At 41.9% G+C, this 25,979-nt stretch overlaps 1 protein-coding gene across 1 annotated transcript; it reads left to right on the top strand.

Annotated features, from left to right (window-relative positions):
• The first annotated feature begins 302 nt into the window (after positions 1–302).
• On the top strand, positions 303–9,466 carry LOC109554169 (pregnancy-associated glycoprotein 1). The gene is made up of 9 exons (XM_019954472.2): positions 303–355; positions 1,432–1,582; positions 2,567–2,684; positions 2,783–2,901; positions 4,098–4,291; positions 5,218–5,334; positions 7,281–7,422; positions 7,510–7,608; positions 9,317–9,466. Exons 1-9 carry the CDS (start codon positions 303–305, stop codon positions 9,464–9,466), a joined length of 1,143 nt encoding a protein of 380 aa, XP_019810031.2.
• Positions 9,467–25,979: the final 16,513 nt, after the last annotated feature.

Genomic DNA, 25,979 nt, shown 5'->3' with positions numbered 1-25,979 from the left:
CCAAGTAGGCAAGGTTCTCCATCTTCTTAGATGTCCATGCAGATCAGTTTGATTTTCCAGACAAGCTTCAAGGAAGAGATTACAGTTCAATTCTCTGTATTCTGAAAAGCTTCAAAGGCCACTAACCAAGCACACTGATGAAAGTAAAGATTTTATCAAGACCTTTGTGTTTTTTTCAGATCTTTTAGTGGCCTAAAGGGGAAAACTAGGGTAGGTCAGAGCATATATAACTAGGGGCTCCTGGTCACCACTACATGCTAAGAACCAAATCTTCCCTGAGTACTTGGATCCAGGAAATAAACATGAAGTGGCTTGTGCTCCTCGGGCTGGTGGCCTTCTCAGAGTGCATAGTCAAGTAAGTATGGGGACTATAAGCCACATCATATTCCTTTCTCAGATTTTTCTTTTCATCTGATTATTCTTCCACCCATCAGGTTTAGAATGTAATGGAATATTTCCCTAAGAGTCTTAAAGCTCAACTCTTACTTATTGATAAGTAACTTGCTATAGGAACTGTGGAACCAAAGGTCTTGGTGTACATTTGGGTTGCACAAATCTTGAGGTCCAGTCATGTCATGACCTATTGAAAAAGCAACTCCTTACAACTGTTCAATGCACAGTCAATGCAGATGTTGATGTGGTCCTGTGGAATAGTACTTTTCTACATTTTTTTCAATGTGTCCCTTTTTTCCCCTGTCTACTTGAGTGTGTTTATGTCTATGTCTGCATTTTGGTATCACTGTCATTTATCTCTCCATCTCTTTGGAAGTCACTGGGAGTGTATTTCTCTTTGTGTTGTTTTCTTTTAATTTTTCATTTGACTCTTACTTCCTTCTCAAGCCTCTGAATTTCCCTTACTTGTTCCCTATATCTTGCATTCTTCTTTCAACTCTCTCTTCTCTTTCAACTTGGAGAAAGATACACTGTTTTACATTGTTTTGTATCTGACAAGCAGTGTGACCAGAGCCAACTCAGAAACTTCTGGAATTTAAAATTGCTCACTTGTAAAAGAGCATAAGAGTTCCCCTCTACCTCCTTCCTTGAGGTTCTATGAGAAGGAACGAGTGGGATGGCAACAGCAATGCTAATGGATGTCATTGTTGAGACTTCCTATTTATCAGGTACCTTATATCCATCACTTCACTTATCCCCAAGATATCCTATTTGGAGGGTTTGTATTGTTACATTCTACCATTATACTGAAGGAAAGACTGAGACACTCATGGTCATATGTCTTACGCAAGATTGCAGAACAGAACCTGTATTGAAATCTATGTCTTTGCCATGGTATATGCATAAAATTCTGATAATAATGTGCCTCATAAAAATGGTTAGAAAATACACAAGGCCATAACAATAACAGTTATACCTTAACACTGACAGCTAATTGTAGCATCTTCTTTGTTTTCTTTGTCGAATGCTTGGTGAAAGAATACCTCTAAGGAGACTGAAGACCATGAGAAATGTCGTCAGTGGAAAAAACATGCTGAACAATTTTCTGAAGGAGCATGCTTACAGTCTGTCCCAGATTTCTTTTCGTGGCTCAAATCTAACTACTCACCCGCTGAGAAACATCAAGGATGTGAGTATTTTGGGAGGATGGTACTCCACAGCGCCCTCTGGTGCTCTAGCCTAGCACTGGGGCTCATCTGGAGGTCCCAGGTGGGATGTTGGGGTTGGGTTCCTGTAGAAGGCAGAAACGCTGGAAAGAGGGACCCCACCCAGAGGAGAAGGCACTCTCATCCTCAACTGTTGGTCTTTGTGACTGGGCCTGGCAATTACCAGGTGGCAGGTAAACATCCATTTCTGTGTCAAAGACGTGTCATTAGTTTGAGGGTGATTGTTCCTTCTGAAATAAATGAGCCACTCAGTTATAAATGAAGAGTGAACCATCACTGATCAAAAGGTAGAACCAACTGCAAAGCAATTGTGAATCCCCAGGTAGAGGAATTCAGTTTCCACAGATGCAAGAATGATGGTAGTAAAAAGTTACTGAATCTGTATTCTGAGTATGGCCATAAGAATCGCTGTGGTTCCTGTTTTTAGTTTAGAAAAAGGGCTTATTTTGTCTTAAAGATGTCGTCAAAAATGCCCATGCCAGCCTGAGAGGTAGGCAAAGAGTAAATACACATGTCAAATGAAAGTGTCAACTGTGTGCTGTTGATTGGATGTGGTCTGAGTTTAGAGGGAGTGGCTGGGGTTGATCAAGAAGGATCTCCTGGAGAAGTGGGTGCTAAGGCTGGGTTTGAAGAGACTACAGAGCTTCTCAAATGAAGGCACCAGGATTCCCTGGGTGTCCAGCAGTCCTGGAGGCACAGTGGTTATGCCTCTGGGCTTCCCATGCAGGAGGTACCACTTCAACGTCTGGTCATTGAGTCAATATCCTGCATACAATGTAGCACAGGAAAAATATATCAAATGCAGATATGTCTGTGACCAAAGCCTGTGAGCTTCACGATAGTTAGAAAGTGATCTCAAGAGATATGTGACACCCAGAGGGAGGCATCAGTGTGGGAATAGAGGGTAGCCAGTTCTGCACTAACCCACTCCCTCCTTCTCCCTGTAGTTGGTCTACATGGGTAACATCACCATTGGAACACCCCCTCAGGAATTCCAGGTTGTCTTTGACACAGCCTCATCTGACTTGTGGGTGCCCTCCGACTTTTGCACTAGTCCAGCCTGTTGTGAGTACAGATACACTATACCCAGACCATCCTTTACTTGCCCTGCCACCATGTTTCCACCCTTGACACCTGATGACACTCATCTCTTGTGTCTGCAGCTACACACGTTAGGTTCAGACATCTTCAGTCTTCCACTTTCCGGCTTACCAATAAGACCTTCAGGATCACCTATGGATCTGGGAGAATGAAAGGAGTTGTTGTTCATGACACAGTTCGGGTAACAGTGTAACAAATGCCGAGTCAGGACTGGCTATGGAGTGACCACTGCTTGAAAACAGATGCAGCACCATCTGTCAGGACCCCTCCTATACTAACTTCCATAGATATTGGCCATCTTATCCACAGGATCATGTCTCTGGGGAGGCAGTGCCCATGGTAACACATGAGCAAACAAATCAGCTAACCCAGAGAGTGGCTTGAGGTGTGGACATGCAGCTCCTCTGCCCATGAGTAGTTCAAGGTTCATTTTGCTGGGAGCTAGAAGAAGGGAAAAAAGCACCCACTTTTATATTCACAGACTGTTCCAGGCATTTTCAGGTGATAACTGGTTTAATCCTGCAACAATCCCACACAGCAGGTGGTCTGATTAGCTCATGAGACATATGAGAAAACTGAGGTGCAGACAGCAAGGACCTTGCTGAGGGCACACATGTGATAAAAGGTGGAGTTAGGCTGGCTTTTCAGGACTGAAGTTGCTGTGGGGTGTTTGGGGACAGGACAAAACTGATCTGGGGACCCTGGGGGCAGTCAAGGGCTTCAGGTATCCAGAGTGGGAAACTGGGGGCCTGAGAAGTCAAGGGGTCTGATAAATGAGTTCTCACTCTAGAGGACCCTTGAGAGTCTAATTAACCTATGGCCTGCCTCCCCCAAAATACTTGAGTAGTTCCCCTCTCTCTCTTTCTCTCTCATACATACTCACAGAAATATGCACGTGTCCCCAAAAGTGAATTCCCCAGGCAGTAGTTTCATAGAACCTTGCAAGCAAGATTGTGTTTTTGGCTTCTGTCTTCCTGGACAGATGCAGAATCCACAGTACATTACAGAGAATGCAGTCCATTCCTGTCATAGGTCACAGTGATGACAAAGAGAAAGCTATCTTACTCTTGATGGTTTTGCCCATAAGATGGCACCAATGGGACCTGGCCTGATTCTTGGTTGCCCCACCTGTACAGAAGCCATGAGGCCAATTTGATTCACTCAGTGGTGTTTTTCAGAGGGGCAAATGTTACAAAATGCACAGCCTATCTCAAATCGAACCCAAATTCCCCTCCCAGCTTCATCTAACCATCTGTGGGCCACCGAAGACAGAGCCCAGCCTCAATTTTTCTCTGATGATCTAATGGCAATGCACCCCAGCCCAGTCTGAGCCCCACTTCAGGTATCTGTAAGTGGGAACACTCTTCTCTCCCACAGATTGGGAACCTTGTAAGTACTGACCAGCCATTTGGTCTAAGCATTGAGGAATACGGGTTTGAGGGCAGAATTTATGATGGTGTCTTGGGCTTGAACTACCCCAACATATCCTTCTCTGGAGCCATCCCCATCTTTGACAAGCTGAAGAATCAACGTGCCATTTCTGAGCCTGTTTTTGCCTTCTACTTGAGCAAGTAAGTCTGAGATGGACAATCCCTTTCTCCAAATTAGCTGAAGGTGCTTTCAGTTGCATGAAAATTATAGTACACTTGATAAAGAACCATTGTGAGAGATAATCTAACCCAAGATAACTATGGCCCAAGGGCCCAACTGGCTTCACCCCTGGCTTTTATAAATAAAATTTTATTGGAACCCAACCCTTCTCCTGGGCTCAAGATCAGTAACACGGTCTAGTGGGGTGAGTGAGGAGGACGACTAATGGAAGGCAACAGAAAACAAGTTGAAGGAAAAGGCATTAGGATTTGCTTATGAATTTGATAAAGAAGAAATGAGAAGGATGGTGGATATCTTTCCTTCCTCATTAGCATTTCACTGGGAGCCCAGGACCAGCTACCCAATTTGTAGGAGCCAGTGAGAAATGAAAGTGTGGGACACAAAAGTGTGGGACCCCTTGTTCAAGAAATATTAGGCGTTTCAAGACAGGGAGAGCAGAGGCGGGGTCCCTTCTCAGTGTGTGGCCCTTTGGACAGTAGAGGTCACAGGCCAGTGAAGCCAACTCTGGGTAACCTGAACTCACACCCTTTGAACTCCCCTTAGGCCTTGATTTTCCTGAAAAAATGACAAGGTGGACAAGGGGAAACCAAAACACTTCAGCATCGTGTCCTCTGAGGGTGTCTGAGCACTCAAGTCACTGGAGGTCCAGGGCGTCTTCAGAAGACATAGTGGGTGATTCCCAGCCAAGTGATTCAGCTTCTAACCTCCTCTGTGCCACTCACTAGCCAGTAACAGACCTCAGTCTGGATCTCAATCTCTCCCAGATGCTATTTCTGCATCTGTACATGGGGACCTTATTAGGGCCTTGATGGGTGGACAAGCACAGCTCTCAGACAGTGCTGCTGTTACTATCCTCCAAGGATTGCCCCCTCTCTTCTCTCTACAGAGATGAGCGGGAGGGCAGTGTGGTGATGTTTGGTGGGGTGGACCACCGCTATTATGAGGGAGAGCTCAACTGGGTACCCTTGATCCAAGCAGGCGACTGGAGTGTACACATGGACCGGTAAGCCTCTCCCTCTGAGGGTCAGCCCAAGTGATGCTCCCACTACTGTACATGGACACAGGCAGACACACACAAATGCATTCTCAGACACACAGTCACACAGACATATACACCACCTTCAACAACACAGACAGACACATGGAAACACACAAGCAGACATATATAAACCTACACTGCTGCTACTGCTGCTAAGTCACTTTGTCGTGTCTGACTCTGTGCGACCCCATAGATGGCAGCCCACCAGGCTCCCCCTTCCCTGGGATTCTCCAGGCAAGAACACTGGAGGGGGTTGCCATTTCTTTCTCCAATGCATGAAAGTGAAAAGTGCAAGTGAAGTCGCTCAGTCATGTCTGACTCTTCGCAACCAAATGGACTGCAGCCCACCAGGCTCCCCCATCCATGGGATTTTCCAGGCAAGAGTACTGGAGTGGGGTGCCATTGCCTTCTCCTTTAAACATACACAGAGACACATAAAAACATGCATAGCTAGTCAGACACACAGAAGCACACACAGAGACACATGGAAACACACATACAAACAAACACACAAGCACTTAGATACACAAACAATCCATGGGTTCATAATCCTCAGGCCTTCTGAGCAAGGCTCTGACAAGGGTTGTAAAAGGGTCCAGAGAGGTCTGTGCAGCTGGCGTAGGGCTGCACCCATTGCCCTTTGAGGTGGGGTCCATGGTTAGAGGACTCTACAATGTGGTGAACAGAGGATCATGGAGAATTTCACCAGCCTGAACAGAGTTATGATAAGATGACAGACTGTCCAGGGCTACCTAGGACATAGGAAGTTCTCAGCACAGATGAATGTCATTTTAAAAACAGGGACAGTCCTGAGAAAATGGGGAGAACTGGTCTTATTAGGGAGCAGCTACCCAGGAGTGGAGAGAGGTTGGCTGCATTCTTAAGATGTGAAAGCAACTAATAAAAAGGACACGCCATGTTCTTGGGCACACAGTGGGACAGGGTCTATAACAGAGAATCAGGGAATCAGGAAGGTGGGATCCAGGAGTGACCTGAGAACAAGAGGCATAATTGATAGGATTCTGTGTGATACCCTCAGACAAAAGCTGACCTGTCCTTTGGAGTTTCTGTGGGCTAGTCATGTATTTCCTGGCCAGGGTCTCAGGGTCTGAGCTGGTTGTAGGAGCAATGCTGGGAGACACACTATCCCAGAGGAGCCCCTTTCTCCCCCTACTATGAGAATCTGCTGCCCCTGTGAATCTCCATCTTCACTCTGCTGTGACCTGTTGTTTGTTCCCCATCAGATACAGCTCTCTGGAGGTTTCTTATTATTTTCTCAGTCTTCATTCACTCATTGAAAAGACAAGCATTGGGTGTCCACTGTGTCTCAGGCACTTTAGGGAGACAATGAGAATAAAACTCACCCTCACATCTAAGAATGCAGATGTACATGTGGTGACTCGCCCACATAGTGAATTGTGACTTTGGTACATGCTAGACATGAGAAGGAGAAGGCAATGGCAACCCACTCCAGTACTCTTGCCTGGAAAATCCTGGTGGGCTGCCCTATATGAAGTCCCACAGAGTTGGACATGACTGAAGTGAGTTAGCAGCAGCAGCAGAAGCAGACATGAGGGTCTACAGAGAGTGACCAAGATAGGAGACTGATAAACACTGGGGCAAAGAATTCTCGAAAACCATACAATTAAGGTGGAATCTGGAAGATGAGAAGAAATTTGCTAGTCAAAGGGGATTGGTGTCTTCTAGGAAGGAAGACCAGCTTGTGTAAAGGTACAAAGATCCTGGTATATTCAAGTACTGCATCCGAGGAAGTCAAGAAAGGTGCTGTGTCGAGAATAAAGGAAAAGAGGGCAAGAGATGAAGGGCTGTTTAGGAGACAGTTGGGAAGGGGACAACTCTGGGGAGACTCAGAGTGACCTTGATGCCTGCTTTCTTCCATTGTCTCTCAGCATCTCCATTGAAAGAAAGATTATTGCTTGTTCTGATGGCTGCAAGGCCCTTGTGGACACCGGGACATCAGATATCGTAGGTCCAAGAAGACTGGTCAATAACATCCATAGGCTCATCGGTGCCATACCACGGGGTTCCGAGGTGAAGCATTATGCCCCAGGGTCACTCCCAGTCTCCACACACCAGAAGCATCTCCAGGGCCAACCTCTCTCCCTCTCTCTCTAACAGCACTACGTTCCATGTTCTGAGGTCAATACCCTGCCCTCTATTGTCTTCACCATCAACGGCATCAACTACCCAGTGCCAGGTCGAGCCTACATCCTCAAGGTGAGAGGACAATACTGAAGGTTGGTTCTCAAACTGGAGCTTGCAGGAACCCTTGGGCTACTGCTGGGAGGAGGGCGCCCTCTGGAGGCCATGTCACCCCATTGCAGATGCTGCTGAGCCCTGTAGCTGGGCCAGTGCCTCCCACAAAACCAATCATTTGAGAAGTAAGGGCTGTGTGGGACACTGATCTTCCTGAAATAAATGTGGAGATGCCACACCATAGGGCATGGTGGGAGTCAGGGAGAGGGGAACACTAAGGTCCTCAGTCCTCAAAGAGTTTCAATTCAATCTGAACCCGTAGGTGCATGAACATGAAATTCAGCTCTAGCAGTCCCTGAAATAGCCCATGTTACAAGGAGAATGGCTGGTGACAGTCCCAGTGTGATGTCCATGATAAGTTAACAATCTCTGTTCCCTTCTCAAACTTTGCCTGGTTTGGATGATAAATTACATGGTCAGCCTAGTTCTCAGCTGCATGTTCCCATTGCTCTGGCCAGGTGCCTCCTCTGTGAGTTGATGTCCCCGACCCCTCTGTGGGGAGGTTGGATACTAAGTTGAATAAAGGGTGCACAGTGAGTGCTCAGCCCTGTCACAGGGTGCAGGCTTCATGTCAGCTCCCTTCGAGAGTTCAGAGCAGGCTGATGGGCTCAAGAAGGCTTTGAGGAAGAGAGGGAATTTCAGGAATTCTAAAATGACAAACTCATTAAGCCATATGGAGGGTTACTTGTTTCTAGGCAAAACTGCACTGGATTCCATGCAAATGTCATCTCAAGATGGTCTGCACTGGGGCACTGGGGACTTACGAGGGGTGATGAGGGCTACGGACTGACCAGTGGGTATGGGGAAACAGAGTACATTACCCAACCAAGCCTGGAGTGGCCAAAGAGGGTGAGTGTGGTCCTAGCGAGGCTTCTCTGAGTTCCTGAGTTAAGTCTTCAAGAACGTGTTGTGGGCACTATTCTATTTAAGATGGATAACCAACAATGAGTTACTTTGTAGCACAGGGAACTCCGCTCAGTTACATGACAGCCTGGATGGGAGAGATGTCTTTGGACCAGGATACCCGGATACATAAAGTTGAATCCCTTTACTGTCCACCTGAAACTCAGAATATTGTTAATCAGCTATACTGCAATACAAAAAAAGTTTTGTTGTTTTTTTTTTTTTAATAAAGTTTGGATTGTAGGGATGCAGGAGGAGAACCAGCATTCTCTGCAGAGAAAACAAGGAGCAGGTGTGAGAAGAAAAGTAACAGGGAGTGAAGGGAATTATGGACACACTTGTTCTTTTCTAAAAAAAAAAATATATATTGAAGATTGGCTAATCTTCAGTGTGCATTAAGTTCTGCCGCACAACAATGTGACTCAGTCATACACAGAAAAAATATATTTTTTCTTATTCTTTTTCATTTGGTTTATCACTGAATATTGAATATAGTTCCTTATGCTTTATAGTAGGACTTTGTTTTTTTTCATTCCTCTGTTTCCCCAACTCCCAGTCCTGCACTCACCACACCCTTCCTCATGGAAACCTCATGTCTTGGCCCTCTTTGGTTTTGGATGAACTCTGACATCCTCTGATGCTGAGAAAACCCCTTGATACTTACCAAAAGAGGGAAATAAAACAAAGAATTGTGCTGGTTCTGGATATTGGGGGAAGTCACCGGTAAGGGCTCATGCTGACTGGTGTGTGTCTCTGACTCCCCCAGGATGATAGAGGCCGCTGCTATACCACCTTTCAAGAGAACCGAGTGAGTTCATCTACAGAGACCTGGTACCTGGGTGACGTCTTCCTGAGACTGTATTTCTCGGTCTTTGATCGAGGAAATGACAGAATTGGCCTGGCACGGGCAGTGTAAATGCTTAGAGTGGTTCAGGAATCAGTAAGGCCACTCCTAACACACACTCACTCACACTTTGGGCACTCCTGCCCAGAATGCTGGTGAACTGTATTTGGTGGTCTTCACACTCTATTCTTAGTAAAGAATAAAGGGTTTCACTCTTAATGGTGCTGAATCAAATGGTTGCCTCTGTTTGTGTCTGGGACTGAAGGATCTAGAACCAAGTCTGAATCAAAATTGAAAGGAGCCATGCTCAAACTGGCTTCAAGGAAAATAGAGACTCATTTAAATGATTCTGGGAATCCAGGATACAAGAATCAAAGCAAATACAAAGATCTCAGTGACTAGACCCAAGAAATCAGAAGTCATGAATTCTCTCTCACCTTCTCTCTTTCCCTTCAGTCTACTTTGATGGTCTTAGCCTGGCAACATTTTTCCTTAAGGCTTCTACACCTAGTGAGGGATTTCAAGCTACCTGCCCTAGGGTTTTAAATCCTGAAGGCATCACCTAGTAAGGAAAGAAGATTGCAGACATCAGAGTTCAAGGGTGTTCTCTGAATGACCCACCTCAGATCACATGTACAGCACTAGATCAGCCATCCTGGCAGGGACATGGGGTCTTATGACTAGCTTTACATGGTCTTTGGCCCCAACTCAGCAGCACACATGATTGTCAATTTCCTCCAGAACTACATGACTGAAGCTGGGGAGAGGCAGCCCCAAGGATAGCGACTGACAGATGGTCTAGGCCATGGAAGAGTTTGTGATGGCTCACCAACTCCACCACCTCCTCATTCAGAGGAATTATAAGGGATAAGAAATAGACTCTCTTTGTCCCATCTCAGATGATCTTATCACTGGGCTTCTCCTCCAGGGGATTTTGGGTGAGGTACTTCATGCAGAGCTGGTTCCCTCTTGTTCCCACACCCCAGTCACCAGCTCTCTGCCACATATGCCTGCTCTGTCCTTTCCAGTCCTACTTGGTAAGTGGTGGCCCCAGTGGATCCCTGAGCCACCCCACTCCTCCAGGGCCCAGAATTCCCCTTTCTTGCCTCCAATGCTGTTGGGAAGTGCAGCACAAAATAGCCTTGAAGGAGAAGGTCCTTGGGAAAATGGCGGAGGGCCAGAAGTACCCAGGCTTTGCGATAGCTGAAAAACATCTCCTGCTTTTAGCTATGCTCAGCATCAAGATTTAATAATATTAAAGATGTTGCTTGAGAGAATGGGTCATGGGATAAACACCTGGGTCATTTAGAACGTGCTGTCCTTGAAATATCTTTTACTGATTATGTCTTAACCCCATACATATTCTGCTGGCCATATACTCTAAGCTCTTTGTTCCTGCTTCTATAAAAAGGCTCGACTGCAGAAACAAATTTGTCAGTCCTTGCAAGAGACTGTCTGAGTGTTGTTCTTTCAGGTTCGTCGTTTCCAAGTCCCAGGGAGAAAATCCCCACAAGTGATGCCACGAACAGGGGCTTGAATGGAAGGCTGAACAAAGCAACAAGCCCTGAAGAAAGAGGTAAGCAGGATGGGACAACATAGCAATAAGATTCCTTTCATTTCTATAATGCATCATTTTCTGAAACAAAATGGTATTAATATCTCAAGAGATCATTTGAATTACTGCTATCATATTTTACTGGAACAATTCATGGTTCCCAGAAGAGGGGACACTCTATCTAGACATATAGAAAAGGGTTAAAAGTAATGTTTTGCAAGCATATCGGCAAGGGTTACATGGTCACTCATACAGGCAATCATAGAACAAATTGAAGGGCATAACGTTGATTTTGAAGTAAAGACTATTCAGTCTTTACATGAATATGAGCTTAAGGAACAAGATATGCAAGGTGCTTTGAAATATAAGAATGTTATGCTCAATCAGACACAATCCTTAGAAAAACAACTTAGAGACATACATATACAGGATGTGTCGAAACTGAAGGCACTTAGAACGGAGGTCATTTCATTCAACGGACAGCCCAAGTCTGAGGTTTTTCCTTCTGCTCCACCTGTAACAGCAGTTGCTAACTTTGCCCGTACTAATCATTTCACTCCTCCTAGGGAGATGCCTGCTTGCGCTTTTGCTTTCCCAATACAGTTTAATCAGCCTTCCCAAGGGCAAAATACTTGGGCTAATCTAGATTTTGGCATGTTGTCTAGCTTTAAGAAAGCATGCACTCTGTATGGACCTACTTCTCCTTACTGTGTAGAATTCCTCAAAGGATGGGCTGATCATTGGATGCCATATGATTTTTTTCAAATAGCAAAGATGGTTCAAAATCTTCAACAATTACTTCAGTGGCAAATATGGGTTAATGATGAGGCCCAACAAATGATGATTAACCAGCAATCTCATGGTAACCCTGCCAATTTAACCTATGGCATACTCACTGGAACAAGAGCCGTGGCCGATATGATTGTGCAATTAGCTAATATTACCCCTCAGATGTTGCATTTCATTAAAGAAACTGCCTGCAGGGTGTGGGCAAAGGTTGATAGCACGAAATCTGATGGTTCATTTGTTAAGATTATTCAAGGACATGAGGAGGAATATTCTCAATTTATAGGGAAATTAAAGGATGCAATCAAAAAATCTATTAAGGATGTGACTTTACAAAATATTATTTTAAAACAACTTGCTTTTGAAAACGCTAATGAGGAATGTCAATCCATGCTTAGACCAATTCGAGAGACTGGCTCTCTTATGGAGTATTTGAAAGCTTGTAAGGATATCGGATCTATGTCCCATAGAGCAAAATTGGTGGTATTAGAAACATTTAATGTACAGAAAGCTGCTAATGCCAAATGTTTTAACTGCAGGAAGGCCAGCCATATGAAAAAAACAATGCCATCTGCCAACAGGCCAGAAAAAATAATAGTACTTCTAATAAGAAGAGACCCCCAGGAGTATGTCCAAGATGTAAAAAGGGGTTCCATTGGCTGAATGAATGTCATTCTAAATTTGATAAGCATGGAAACACATTGACCCCAGGTGCACAACAAAAACAACAGGGAAACTAATAAAGGGGCCATATTCTAGCCCCGTTAAAAAAGGAGGACCCAGCATTATGACGCTACTAGCATCTACATCTAAGAGTGCTTGCATTGATATACCTAGCCCTTATGACATGGAATTAATGGAATTATATAACCTCCACAAAATTCCCACTGGATATTATGGCCTGATTCCATCCAGGATGGTGGGACTAATTTTGGGACATAATAGCTGAACAATGAAAGGTTTAGTGGTATTGACAGATGTTATGGACAAAGATTATAAAAGGGAAATACATGTTATAGTAAATGTTGTGAAAATGGGGAATGTACAAAAAGGGGAACATTTTGCACAATTATTACTTTTACCATATGTCAAACCAATGAAAGCATCTGACAAAATTCAGCAGGGAGGCTTTGGTAGTACCAACCTTACTGCTGCACTATTCACCTTGTTAAAGGAACATCAGAAACCCATGCTCACTTTACGCATACGGGGAAAAAATTTCACAGGCATGCTAGATACCGGAGCTGACATTTCAATCATTAGAGCAGAAGAATGGCCCCTTGATTGGGGTAAAATTGTGGCTCCTACTAGACTACTAGGAGTGGGTGAAACTGATGTAATAAACAAGAAATCAAGAAAATGGCAAATGTTGATAGAACTAAGAAATGTTAATAATACTATAATTCTTATGGTGCCATTACTACCTGGATTACCCTCCCCTTCCATGGTACCAAAAGGCTAATCTATAATTATTATTTTACAAGATTGCTTTTTTACTATACCTTTGCATCCTAAAGATAGAAAACATTTTGCTTTTTCAGTTCCTTCTATAAACCACATGGCTCCTGTTAAAAGATTTCAATGGAAGGTTCTACCTCAGGGAATGATGAACTCTCCTACCATTTGCCAATATCTCATCTCTGTTTTGTTACAACCCATTAGAGATAAATATTCTACTGCTTTCGTAATTCATTACATGGATGATATGCCTCTCTCCATGGAATCTGAACTCTGTTTACAACAGTTATATAATGAAGTTACTGCTTCTCTTCAAAACCATGGCTTGCTTGTTGTGCCAGATAAAATTCAATTGAAAGCACCCTTTAATTATTTAGGACATGTTATGGAAGAATCTAAAATCAAACCTCAAAAAACTCAAATTTCTGTGCAGTCTCTACGCACACTGAATGATTTTCAAAAGTTGCTAGCAGATATTAATTGGCTATGGCCATCTGTTGGCATCCCCACCCATGCCTTACAAAATCTATTTAAAATTTTAGAGGGATCCCTTAACCCTAATAGCCCTAGGCAGCTAACAAAAGAGGCCAGAGAAGAGCTAGCCTTAGTGGAGGAACACATTTAACAATCTTTCTGAACTCGGCTAGATCATGACCAACCAGTTTCTTTATATATATTCCCCACTGAACATTCACCCACTGCAATTATATCTCAACACAGCCCAATAGAATGGGTATATTTACACACTAAACAGTCTAAAAAAATCGTATCATATATTGAGAAAATAGGACAATTAATCATGTCAGGGAGAAGCCATGCCATGTACAAACTTTGACTGAATTTGATCCATATACAATACACGTCCCTTTGACAAAAAAGGAATTGCAAATTGCCTTACAGTATAACCTGACCATGCAAATAGCATTAAATGATTTTCAAAATGTTATCTTATTTCATTTGTCAAAAGGAAAATTATGGGACTTTCTACAATGTACTAAATTCATTATAACTAATATCATTGCATCCCAGCCTATTTCCAATGCACCCACCTATTTCACTTATGGCAACAAGAAAGACGTAGCAGGGATTGTCAGCCCTGATATCAAAGAGAAATTACCCACTACCTATTCTTCAGTACAAAGAATTGAATTGTATGTTTTATATGCGCTTTTGGCTCTTCAATCATTATCCTTCAACGTATATACTGATTCCAAATGCCTTGCTTCCCTTTTTCCCGACATTGTTACCACCTTTTTATACAATCTAGATGAAGAATTATATACTCTTTTTTCACATACTCAAGCCTTAATTCGCTCACGTACAGAACCTTTCCTCATTGCACATATATGTGCTCATTCAGGTTTACCTGGTCCTCTGGTTGCAAGAAATGATGCCATTGACAGGCTCATAGCTCCCATCTTTACGTCTGTCAGTGATGAACATGCTAATCTTTATACCAATTTTAAATATTATAACAGATTGCACTCTAAATACCATATTCCCCTCACTGAAGCAAGGCATATTATTACAACCTGTGATGTCTGTGCTCCTCTGCACTTACGAACTACGATTTCAGGAGTTAACCCCCGGGGGCAACAGCCTAATTCCCTTTGGCAATCTGACTTCACTCACTGCTCCCTAGGAAAGTTTTTTTTTTGGCTTTTTACCTCAGTAGATACATTTTCTGGCTTTATCTGGGCAATACCTGTCTCTTCAGAACCCAGCAAACATGCCATTTCCACACTCTTACTCACCTTCCCCGTTATGGGGATTCCTTCAGTCCTGAAAACAGACAATGGACCTGCATTTACCTTGCACTCGTTTCGTTCATTTTTATTGGAATGGAACATCACACACATTACAGGAATACCCTATAATCCCCAGGGTCAAGCCATTAATGAAAGAGCCCACCGCACCCTAAACACTCATTTATTAAAACAGAAAGGGGGAATTTGGAAGAGGAGATACACTTCTTATCTTATGAACCCTCAATTACTATTATCTTTAACTCTTTATTCCCTAAAATTTTTAAACTTAACAAAAAATAATTCTGACACTCGTGCAGATAGACATTTTGCAGAAGACAAAAACAGCAAATTAGAAATCAATACACCAATATGGTATAAGCAATTAAATCAGTGGCTGCCGGGAATCTTACAATCCCTAGGCAAGGGTTATGGTCTTGTCATTGCAGATGGAGAGGAAATCTGGATTCTCCTTCGCCATGTCCATTACCGAGAAGGACCCCAAGACTGGACTCCCTCGGCAGGTGACGAAGCTGATGTGAAGGGTCTTGTCAATGACATTGGAGGAGCCAATGAGGAAACACCACCATCTGAATCCTTACCAGACATAGGCTCAAGTGAAAAACATGACTCGTCAGGCTGAGCAAACACTGAAGAACACTGGAACTTCTATGACTCCAGATAAGCTGTTTCTGGCAATGTTAGCTGTTCTTTCATGTTCCTCTGGGGTAAGTGTGGAATATGTTTATTGGGCATATATACCTAATCCACCTTTGTTATCCATAGTGGATTGGGTTGACAAGGCTCCTATGGTGTTCACCAATGATAGTCTGCACTTCCCTGCCCCATGGTCAATGCAGAGGCCAATTCATGAAGAAGATGAAGGAAAAAAGATAAATGTTTCAATTGGATTCAAGACACTACCTATATGCTTCGGAGCTCACTCTTTGTGCATCACTATATTTCCACAATGGTGGGCTTACTCTGTACACAATGTTTCCGCCTACAGTATAGGAATGTTTGCAACTGCATCCTTCCTCTTAAATGGTTCTGAAAGACATTATCCTGGACAAATAGCTAGCTATACTGACTCACTTTTCCAGCCTAAAGAACTAATATGTGATGCTGTATCTTGGAGAAAGAAACGATCAATTCAACCACTATATTGGTCTGACTGTCGGGAAGTTTGGGAAGGTTTCTATCAAACAACAAAATCAATCCATATTCAAATTCATGGATTGGGGGCCTCATGGGTTATTTGTGAATTGCTCTGAGGAGCAAGAAAAAAATCATAGCTGTTCCTGGTATCATAGAGTCAACACGTGGGGATTCCATAAGACCAATATTGGCTTTTTGGACTGATAAGGATATATTGTTAAACTGGTATAATGGAGGGTTGTCTCCACCTTGGCCCAGAATTATAGTCCCTCTTATAGGACCTGAACAGCGGCATATTTGGAAGATTCCTGCTGCACTGGAACTCTTTGCCAGTGTACATGGGACTGTGAAGGCTTTAAAACCCCAAAACTATACCTTTATGTATAATAGTACAGGTTATAACCAATCCTGTGTGCACCTCCCATACATGTTTATTGTGGGTAACTTTGACATAGATCTTTCTGCTAAAATTGTTAACTGTACAGCTTGTGCTTTATATACATGTTTAAACCATACTATTTCTTACCACAATGCCAGCATCACTATAGTCAAGCAGAGGTCTGAACTGTGGCTTCCTGTCAATTTAACAAAGCCATGGACCGACTCTGTATTCCTTTCAGTTCTGCTCAGAAATGGTCTGAAAAGGTCAAAACGCATAATAGGGTGGATTATTGCTGGCATTCTTAGTCTAATATCCATTGTTACAGTAGGAACCCTGTCTGGTATGGCATTACACAATTCTATACAAAATCATGATTTTATCACTGCATGGCACAAAGACTCTCATGATCTTTGGACTGGACAAGCCCAAATAGATCAGCAATTACAAATATGAATTAATGAGTTACAAACTGTGATAATCCACTTAGGAGATCAAGTGCAGCAACTGACTTTCCAAACACATATACGTTGTCACTGGAATTTTATGTCTTTTTGTCTGACTAACATGCCTTATAATAGCACTGAGTATCCTTGGGATAAAGTTAAAGCACATTTGCAGGATCTCACAGACAACTCAAGTTTAGACATCAATCTGTTGAAACAACAAATTGCTAATTTTCAAGTTAAGGTACCTAAGAAATTGTACAGCACTAAATTTTATGATACTTTAACTAAAACCTTATCATCCCTAGACCCTAGAACTTGGTTTTCAGGAAGCAACATTTTTATATATGTATTAATCACCCTACTTTTTCTGTCACTGATTATAGGATACAGATGTCTCTACTCAAGACTCCATGCCTCTCACAACAGAGTCCAACTAGCAGCTGCCGTGCTTAAACTAAAAACAAAAGGACGATATGTTGGGAAGAACAGCACAAAATAGCCTTGAAGGAGAAGGTCCTTGGGAAAATGGCAGAGGGCCAGAAGTACCCAGGCTTTGCGATAGCTGAAAAACATCTCCTGCTTTTAGCTATGCTCGGCGCCAAGATTTAATAATATTAAAGATGTTGCTTGAGAAAATGGGTCATGGGATAAACACCTGGGTCATTTAGAATGTGCTGTCCTTGAAATATCTCTTACTGATTATGTCTTAACCCCGTACGTGCTCTGCTGGCCATATACTCTAAGCTCTTTGTTCCTGCTTCTATAAAAAGGCTCGACTGCAGAAACAAATTTGTCAGTCCTTGCAAGAGACTTTCTGAGTGTTGTTCTTTCAGGTTCGTCGTTTCCAAGTCCCAGGGAGAAAATCCCCACAAATGCTGCTGGGGAGAATGCAATGCATGTATCGGGGGACCCAGATTCCACAGAACCTTCAGCCTTTCTGAGCTTTCTCCAGGGGTGGAGCTACAAACTATTTGCTTGGAGCTGCCATGCTTAGGCACTTTTGCAGTGGAAGCATCCATTCTTTCCACCTGGAGGCCCTCAGTAGATGCCTCAGCTGAGTCAGCAGGGGTCACAGGTTGATTTCCTTTCAGATTGACTGGTTTGATCTCCTTATTGTATAAGGGACTCTCAAGAATCTCCTCAAGGACCACAGTTCAAAAGCTCAATTCTTTGGCATTCACCCTTTCTTATGGTCCTTATTGCACATCTGTACATGATTACTGGAAAAATCATAGCATTGACCCTAGAGACCTCTGTAGCAAAGTGAGTCTCTGCTTTTTAATACACTGTGCAGGTTTTTCATAGCCTTTCTTCCTTCCAAGGAGCAAGTGTCTCTTAATTTTGTGGCTGCAGTCAAGGTCCATAGTGGTTTTGGAGCCCAAGGAAATACAATCTGCCACTGTTTCCACTATTCCATCATCTATATGCCATGATGTGGTTGGATTGGATGCCATGAATGTTGAGTATATTTTTGTGAATAGTTGTTTGAATGTTGAGTTTTAAGCGAGCTTTTTCATCTCCTCTCCTCACCAAGAGGTTCTTTAGTTCTTCTTTACTTTCTGCTATTAGGGCAATGTCATCTTCATATCTGTGGATGTTGATATTTTTCCCAGCAATCTTTATTTCAGCTTGGGATCTATGCAGTTCAGCATATCGAATGATGTATCTTATATAGAAATTAAATAACCAGAGTGAGAATGTACACCTTGTCATGCTTCTTTCCCCCTTTCAAATCTTTCACTTGTTTTGTGTCTGATTCTAAGTGCCACTTTTTGAGCTACATACAGACTTTTTTGCAATGTGCATCCAAACTAATCCTGATAATACTATGTGTTTAATATGATATAGTCTTATTAAGTTGTTTGGTTTAGTGAATATATTTATATTTTTCACTTCTCTTATTTTTATTTTAGAAATTAATTTATCAACCACAGGTATATCTAAATTTTATAACTGCAAAATTATGATTATAAACATATTTTCCTATAGATTTTTCATTTTTACACTTTTTTATCTTCTTTCATTTCTTGTTTTCTCCATATTTGTACAGCCAGGGCCATTTCCTCGCTTATAACCACATCCATATCTGTATCTGCAGAACAAAACAGGCTGAAAGCTGTGTGGGGAGAACCAAAGAAGCATGAATTACAGGCACATGAATGAAAGGTGGTGGCCCTTGCTACTCATCATGAATGTTCTGTAGTAGGATTACATTCCCCTGCCTTTCTGTGGACCCACCACCCCCAGGTTTTCCATGACCATGGAAGATACTTTGGCCAGTGAAATTTGAGTAGCGGTGATATGTCACTTCCAAATGGAAGTATTATTTTCTTCCCCACTAGCTGGAATGCAGATGTAATGACAGGAGCTGGAGCAGCCATGTTAGACCAGAGGTAAGTAGCACAGGTGGAAGATGTAACAAGAAAGAAGTGGGTCCCCATTTCTGTGGAGAGACCTGCACTAATATTATATGAAATATAATTGAAATTGTATTGTATTTAAGAGAATGCTATTTAAGGTTCTATTACAGTAGTTGAACCTGTAACCTAACACTCATAATAGAATAACTGATCTTTGTGTTAGCCTTGTCTTGACATTAGAGTCTGATATAATGAGACAAGATCTACTGATGTATACTTACAAGTGAGTCAAGTGATAGCCCTGCCCTCTGGAAGCTGCGGTCTAGTGTGGGTTTCAGAAACTCAAGCAAGAACAAAGTGACTTGGTGAAGACAGCTTCAAGATGCTGTAGGAACATTTGGAAGGGGAACCTAAATCAGTCCTGGTCTCAGGAGATTACCTGAAGTAGCGGAAAATCCTCTACTGGTCTCCTTAAAAATAAGCCATGGTGCCAGTTTCATGTAAAAGTGATGTATTTCAAATTCCTTCCAGAGTGATTTCCCTTTTGATCCAGTGCTTAAGATATGCATTTGAGACCTGGCTAGGGAAGATTTCAAATGCCCCAGGGCAACTAAACCAGCGGGCCACGACTATGGAGACTGAGTGCCCTAGAGCCTGGGATATGCATCAAGAGAAACACAGGATTGAACATCCAGTGTACTGCAATTACAGAGTAGCCCCAGCTCGCTGGAAATAGAGAAGTCCTGAGCAGCAATGAATACCTAGTTCAGCCAATGTATTTATATATATATATATATATATATATATATATATATATATATATATACATAAATTAACAATAACACAAAAATTGTGGGAGACTTTAATATCCCTCTCACACCTATGGATAGATCAACTAAACAATGAAATAACAAGGAAACAAACTTTAAATGATATAATGGACCATTTAGATATAATTGATATCTATAGAACATTTCACCCCAAAACAATGAATTTCACCTTTTTTGCAGGTGCACGTGGAAACTTCTCCAGGATAGACCACATCCTGCGGCATAAATCTGGCCTTGGTAAATTCAAAATACCTGAAATAATTCCAAGCATCTTTTCTGGCCACAATGCAGTAAGATTAGATGTCAATTACAGAAGAAAAACTATGAAAAATTCCAACACATGGAGGCTGAACAACATGCTGCTGAATAACCAACAATCCACAGAAGAAATAAAAAAGGAAATCAAAATATGCATAGAAAAGAATAAAAATGGAAACACAACAACCCCAAAACTATGGAACACTGTAAAAGCAGTGTTAAGGGAAAGGTTCATAGCAATACAGGCTTATCTCAAGAAACAAGAAAAAAGTCAAATAAATAACCTAACACTACATCTAAAACAACTAGAAAAGGAAGAAATGAAGAACCCCAGGGTTAGTAGAAGGAAAAAAAACTTAAAAATTAGGGCATAAATAAATGCAAAAGAAACAAAGGAGACCATAAGAAAAATCAACAAAGCCCAAAGCTGGTTCTTTGAGAGGACAAATAAAATTGACAAACCATTAGCCAAACTCATCAAGAAACAAAGGGATAAGAATCAAATCAACAAAATTAGAAATGAAAATGGAGAGATCACAATAAACAGCACAGAAATACAAAGGATCATAAGAGACTACTCTCAGCAACTATATGCCAATAAAATGGACAACTTGGAAAAAATGGACAAATTCTTAGAAAGGCACAACTTTCCAAAACTGAACCAGGAAGAAATAGAAAATCTTAACAGACCCATCACAAGCACAGAAATTGAAACTGTAATCAGAAATCTTTCAGCAAACAAAAACCCAGGACCAGATGGTTTCACATCTAATTCTACCAAAAATTTGGAGAAGAGCTAAAACCTATCCTCCTCAAACTCTTCCAGAAAATTCCAGACAAAGACAAACTGCCAAACTCATTCTATGAGGCCACAATCACCCTAATACCAAAACCAGACAAAGATGCCACACATAGGCCAATATCACTGATGAACATAGATGCAAAAATCCTTAACAAAATTCTAGCAAACAGAATCCAACAACATATGAAAAAGATCATACATCATGACCAAGTGGCCTTTATCTCAGGGATGCAAGGATTCTCCAATATCCACAAATCAATCAACATAATGCACTACATTAACTAACTGAAAGATAAGAACCATATGATTATCTCCATAGATGCAGAGAAAGCCTTTTTAAAAATTCAACATCCATTTATGATAAAACCCTCCAGAAAGCAGGAATAGAAGGAACATACCTGAACATAATAAAAGCTATATATGACAAACACACAGCAAACATTATCCTCAATGGTGAAACACTGAAAGCATTTCCCCTAAAGTCAGGAATAAGACAAGGATGTCCACTCTCATTGTTACTATTCAACATAGTTTTGGAAGTTTTGGACGCATCAATCATTACAGGAAAATAAATAAAAGGAATCCAGACTCAAAAAGAAGAATTAAAACTCTCAATGTGTGCAGATGTCATGATCCTCTACATAGAAAACCCTAAAGACACCACCAGAAAATTACTAGAGCTAATAAATTCATATAGTAAAGTTTCAGGATATAAATCAACACACAGAAATCCCTTTCATTCCTATACACTAATAATGAGAAAATAGAAAAGAAATTAAGGAAACAATTACATTCACCATTGCAAAGAAAAGAATAAAAAACATAGGAATATATCTACATAAAGAAACAAAAGACTTATATATAGAAAACTATAAAACACTGGTGAAAGAAATCAAAGAGGACACTAATAGTTGGAGAAATATAGCATGTTCATGGATCAGAAGAATCAATATATTGAAAATGAGTATACTACCCAAAGCAATCTAATAGATTCAATGCAATCCCTATCAAGCTACCAACGGTATTTTTCACAGAACTGGAACAAATAATTTCACAATTTATATGGAAATACAAAAAACCTAGAATTGCCAAAGCAATCTTGAGAAATAAGAATGAACCGGAGGAATCAACCTGCCTGACTTCAGGCTCTAATACAAAGCTACAGTCATCAAGACAGTATGGTACTGGCACAAACACAGAAACGTAGATCAGTGAAACAAAATAGAAAGCCCAGAGATAAATCCATGCACCTATGGACACCTTATCTTTGACAAAGGAGGCAAAAATACACAGTGGAGAAAAGACAATGTCTTTAACAAGTGTGGCTGGGAAAATTGGTCAACCATTTGTAAAAGAATGAGACTAAAACACTTTCTAACATCATACACAAAAATAAACTCAAAATGGATTAAATATCTAAACGTAAGACGAGAAACTATAAAACTACTAGAGGAAAACATAGGGAAAACACTCTCCAGCATAAATCACAGCAGGGTCCTCTAGGACCCAACCCCCAGAGTATTGGAAATAAAAGGAAAAAGAAACATGTGGAACCTAATTAAACTTAAAAACTTTTGCACAATAAAGGAAACTACAAGCAAGGTGAAAAGACAGCCTTCAGAATGGGGGAAAATAATAGCAAATGAAGCAATGGACAAATAATTAATCTAAAAAATATGCAAGCAACACATGCAGCTCAATTCCAGAAACATAAACGACCCAATCAAAAAATGGGCCAAAGAACTAAACAGACATTTCTCCAAAGAAGACATACAGATGTCTAACAAACACATGAAAAGTTGCTCAACATAGCTCATTATCAGAGAAATGCAAATCAGAACCACAATGAGGTACCATTTCAGGCCAATCAGAATGGCTGCTATCCAAAAGTCTACAAACAGTAAATGCTGGAGAGGGTGTGGAGAAAAGGAAACCCTCTTACACTGTTGGTAGGGATGCACACTAGTACAGCCACTCTGAAGAGCAGTGTGGAGATTCCTTAAAAATTTGGCACTAAAACTGCCACAGGACCCAGCAGTCTCACTGCTGGGCATACACACTGAGGAAACCAGAATTGAAAAAGACACGTGTACCCCAATGGTCATCGCAGCACTGTTTATAATAGCCAGGACATGGAAGCAAACTACATGTCCATCAGCAGATGAATGGATAAGAAAATTGTGGTACATATACACAATGGAGTATTACTCAGCCATTAAAATAATATATTTGAATCAGTTCTAATGAGGTGGGTGAAACTGCGGCCTATTATACAGAGTGAAGTAAGCCAGAAAGAAAAACACCAATACAGTATACTAATGCATATACATGGAATTTAGAAAGATGGTAATGATAACTCTGTATACGAGACAGCAAAAGAGACATAGATGTATAGAACAGTCTTTTGGACTCTGTGGGAGAGGGTGATGATTTCACAGAATAGCACTGAAACATGTATATTATCATATGTGTAATGGATTGCCAGTCCAGGTTTGATGAATGAGACAGGGTGCTTGGGGATGGTGTACTGGGATGACCCAGAGGGATGTGATGGGGAGGAGGGTGGGAGGGGGGTTAAGGATGGGAAACACATGTATGCCTGGGCCAGATTCATGTCAATGTATGGCAAAACCACTACCATATTGTAAAGTAACTAGCCTCCAATTAAAGTAAATCAATTTATATTAAAAATATTCTCAGAGAGAAATCAGTGAGGTCTCAGGGCTAGCAGGATATGAAAAATGATGAACCAGGCTGGGTCTGATATCATACAAGTACTGGAGAGGGAAACTACAGCCTATCTTCATAGGAAACTTGGGACATAAGTTGTGCCTCAAACGTGCCCCAACCCAAGACTAGGGAGCTGGGATTTCACTCTCCCACTAGCACTTCCCTCTCATCCTTCAAATAACACTGAACTGGTGTCTCAGACCTTTGTATTAGATCCTCCAAAGACAAATCAAAGGTGAAACTAGAAGCAAAAAGACACCACAGCTCAGGAAAATGCAACCTCAGATAATGTCTCAATTTCTACACCCACTCTGCCATCTCCAGGATCATATCTGGAATCCTGTGAGTCTAAAGAACTCCATGAGAGTCTAGATAAGCATTTTTCAAAATTCAGATTTTAATTTATATAGGAGTATAGTTAATTTAGAGTATTGTATTAATATTAGTTGTATGGGAAATTAATTCCCTTATACATATACATGTACCCATTCTTTCTTAGATTCTTTTCCCATACAGGTTATTACAACTATTGAGCATAATTCCTGTGTTGTAAAGTAGGTCTTTGTTGATTATCTATTAAATAAAGTAGTATACATATAGTAATCTCAAACTCTCAATTTATCCCTCTCCCACCTTTCCACTTTGGTAACTGTAATTATAGTATTGATGGAGGGAAGTGTCTATAGGCACTTTTTGTATCAGGGTCTGTGCTTGTGAGAGTGCAGTGGCCAGGGAAAGCAAGCCTGAGAGAGACTCATTTGAGATGATGCTAAATGTTGAGAAGGACCTGGCCAAGCAAATTCTGGGAGAAAATCATTGTAGATGTGGGAAGTAGCCCCTGCTAAGGATCAAGGTAACAAAGCTTCATAAATGGCTACCCTTCCACTGCCAATCTTCCTTCCATGCTTGGAACTTGGCCTATGGGTCAACCACCATGACCTCATCCCATGCTTCAGTTGTGAGTTAGCAGCCATGAGGCATGTCAGCCTTCCCAAGAAGGGAGAACCTGGGGCTAATACGAGGCTGAATATGCTCTGGACTCAGGGACATGAACACAAACTGGTTATCCCCAGGAGCATCAGGTGCCAGGAGCACCACCAATGCCTCTATTTCCATGTACTTGTTCTCAGGAGTAGAAATGCCAAGGAACTGATAGAGCAAAGAAGCAAGTAATGACTCTTGTTTCATCTTGCCCCATGTGATTCTCATCGCCCTTTGACCACACTACTATCTGCCCAAAAACTCTTTCCTCTATTCCTTCTTCAAAGGTGGCTTGTGAATAACATTAGCACCTGACTTTTAAGCCTGGTGGATGGAACTCAACTCACAATCAGCTGGGACCCAGAGATGTCCAGCCTTGTCCTGTGTTTCTGTCCTTTTACTCCAACCAGATTTATCAAGTGAAGTCCCAAAAAAACATAAGTGTGATTGTAACCCTCTCAAGGCCTTTGAATCTCCAAGGTCTATTTTGAGCATCAAAGAGGGAACACATCTGCTTCATCCAGGCTAGTCTTAGACCCTACCCTCGGTCAGCCAGGGGTTCTCTGAAGAAACATAAGACACGTATCTAAGTTGCCAGAAGGCTGAGAAAGGAATGCTTCTCGCTTGACTGCAGGTGCATGTTATCCAGTCACCCAGGGTCTGTGTTGTGTGAATGAGGAGCAGGAGCTCTTTGGATTCTGAGTTGGGAGTGAGTCAGTCACCACCTGCAGGACTGCCTCCTGGGGTCACTACAGCTGGGGCTCCCCCACTGTGCCTGGAACCCAAAAGAAACAGCCCTGAATGTTGCTTTCCTGCTGCTACATGGAGGCAGGTCTGCTGATAAAATTGGAAGCAGACTTGAGTGGCAAAGGGAATGGAACTTCCACTCTGGTGCTTGCAGACATCTGAGAGCTACCCAGCAGTGGATGCAATTGAGCTTTCTCTCATCTTTCCCTTCCTGGAAGTCTCCTAGCCTGGGAACCAGAGTTCCTGGGTCCCAAGTCTTCACTAACTTACCTGCAGCCTTAGGTGAGTCATACACCCCATGGTTCAGTTTCCCACCTCTTGGATGAGGGAGACTGGACTTGCTCCAG

This window comes from Bos indicus, chromosome 29 (assembly GCF_029378745.1).
Source record: "Bos indicus isolate NIAB-ARS_2022 breed Sahiwal x Tharparkar chromosome 29, NIAB-ARS_B.indTharparkar_mat_pri_1.0, whole genome shotgun sequence".
Classification (NCBI taxonomy): domain Eukaryota; kingdom Metazoa; phylum Chordata; class Mammalia; order Artiodactyla; family Bovidae; genus Bos; species Bos indicus.
Note: the sequence above shows the minus strand (reverse complement) of the source record. Positions and strands in the feature narration are given on the sequence as shown.